This window comes from Camelina sativa, chromosome 7 (genome assembly GCF_000633955.1).
Source record: "Camelina sativa cultivar DH55 chromosome 7, Cs, whole genome shotgun sequence".
Taxonomy (NCBI): Eukaryota; Viridiplantae; Streptophyta; class Magnoliopsida; order Brassicales; family Brassicaceae; genus Camelina; species Camelina sativa.
Window position 1 is genome coordinate 218,341 of NC_025691.1, and position 1,970 is coordinate 220,310.

General features: G+C 46.4%; 1 protein-coding gene across 1 annotated transcript; it reads right to left on the minus strand.

Annotated features, from left to right (window-relative positions):
* Positions 7–1,659, minus strand: LOC104699558 (probable inactive patatin-like protein 9). Its single transcript, XM_010414881.2, has 2 exons — positions 346–1,659; positions 7–253 (listed from the first exon to the last, which is right to left on the minus strand). The coding sequence occupies exons 1-2, from the start codon at positions 1,261–1,263 to the stop codon at positions 26–28; spliced, it is 1,146 nt and encodes a 381-aa protein (XP_010413183.1). The 5' UTR covers positions 1,264–1,659; the 3' UTR covers positions 7–25.

Here is a 1,970-nt window from a genome sequence, read left to right on the forward strand (position 1 = left end):
AAAAAAAAAAAAAAACAATTTAAGTTTAACGGCCGTCAGCGAGAGGGTTAACGGCAGAATCCTTGCAAGGACTAGGAGGGAGACTTGACTTTCCTGAAGCAACAAGAAGACGTTGCACGAAACCCTCGATTCTTTCTCCGTTACTCTCCGTTAGTAACCTTTTCACTCCAAACGGGGCCGTTTCAACACCTCTCTCTTTCAGCAACTCCTCCTCCTCCTCCTCTCCGCCGCCGCTCCTCCTCAAACCGTTCGCCTGCATGCATCAATGAACCATCAGTCCATCATCTTTATATTATTTTATGTAATACTACTATACTACTAGTCTCCTCTGTGAGGAGGACGTACCTGGATTCTGACGTAATCCGCACGGTTCCAACAGAAAGCGTTCCCGAGCATCTGATCCACGGTATCGGAAACGCCGTCTAGCACTATCTCCACCACACATGACGTCGAACACTCTCCGTTTCTCCCTTGATACGAGCTCGCCGACCCGTTTCCTAACGACAGCACCAGCAGGTCCTCCACGCCGTTTACTGTCGGGAAGTCTCCCTTGTTGTGCAGCACGTGCGTCACCGCCGCTGCCGTCGGGTTGTTCATCACCAGCCCTCCGTCCACGGCCGAGCAGCTCGTTTTCCCGTCCACCGACACCACGTTGAACGGCTTGAATAGGCTCGGTGTCGCCGACGTGGCCCGGCACACTTTCCACAGCTCGAAGTCGAAGCTCGGAGACTCAGACGCGCCGGCGCGTGAGAAAACGAATGGAGCTGAGGTTTTGAGGTCGTAGCAAGGAACCAGGAGGGGCTTACACGTATCCTTCATCGTCAGGACCTTCCCGTCCTCCCTCCTGAACGCGGCCTCCAGAACTTTCTCCATGCTCTTCCCGGAGTACCTCTTCTTCCTCCTGAAAACGCCGGTGTGCCTGACCTCAAAGAGGTCAGAGTTCTTCTCGGCGATGAAGTTGACAGCGTCTCTGGCGGTGAACATGGGTCTGCCGGAGCCGTCGTCGGCGACAAGGAGGGCGGCGAGGATGCCACCGATACCAGTGCCGGCAACAATGTCGAAGAAATCGGAGATGTGAGCGTGAGGGTCACGGGTCTGAAGGCGGATCTGGTGTTCGAGGTGAAGAAGAGAAGCAGCGGCGACAATGCCAGTGGTACCACCACCGTCGATGCTAAGGATACGAGTCTTCCTGCAGTGGGAGAGCCATTTCTGTTCAAGCTTGGTGAAAATGTCAAGAGTGACCTTGCTGAGATCCATCTCCATTTTACTAGTAATGTAGAGATCGAGGAAACAAACGGAACAAAGAAGAAGAAGTAAAAGTAGTGAATGAATATTTTTTTTGTAGAATCCTATGATATAATTGTAAAAACACAAGAAAAAAGGAAAGAAAACGTAATGAGTATCACGCTTAGAAGCAGAGAGGCATTTAATTAATTCATTTGGGAGAGGGGGGAATAATAATGCCCTTTGCGCTCTCTCTGTCTCACTCTCTTCTCTCGGCAGTGAGTGATTGATGAGTAAATACAAAAGAAGAAGAGACTGTGTGTTTACTCGTCTCTCTCCTCGAGTGAGTGGATGATTTGAAGAAAGAAAGAAATGGGATTATTATGATGAGCAAGTAAGTAAGTGATTCAGAGATAATTCCGGAATTGTGAGTGGGTGGTTGTTACTTATATATATACTCCTCCCCACTGACGGTGCAGTTTTTTGTTTCTTTCTTTCTCCTCCCCTCTTCTCTTTTTCTTTTTAATATTTTCCATCATTTACAAAAATAATGGAGTCATGAGGATGATATTATTATTTTCATTCCTTCTCTAAATGAAATACAGGATTAAAAATATATATATATATATATATATTTTCTTCCTTTGGGCATACAGTATTATCTTTTTTTTTTTTTGGTGAAAACTAACTTATTTACGATTTATAAAGACAAAAAGAAGAAAACAAATATACACACATTACACAGG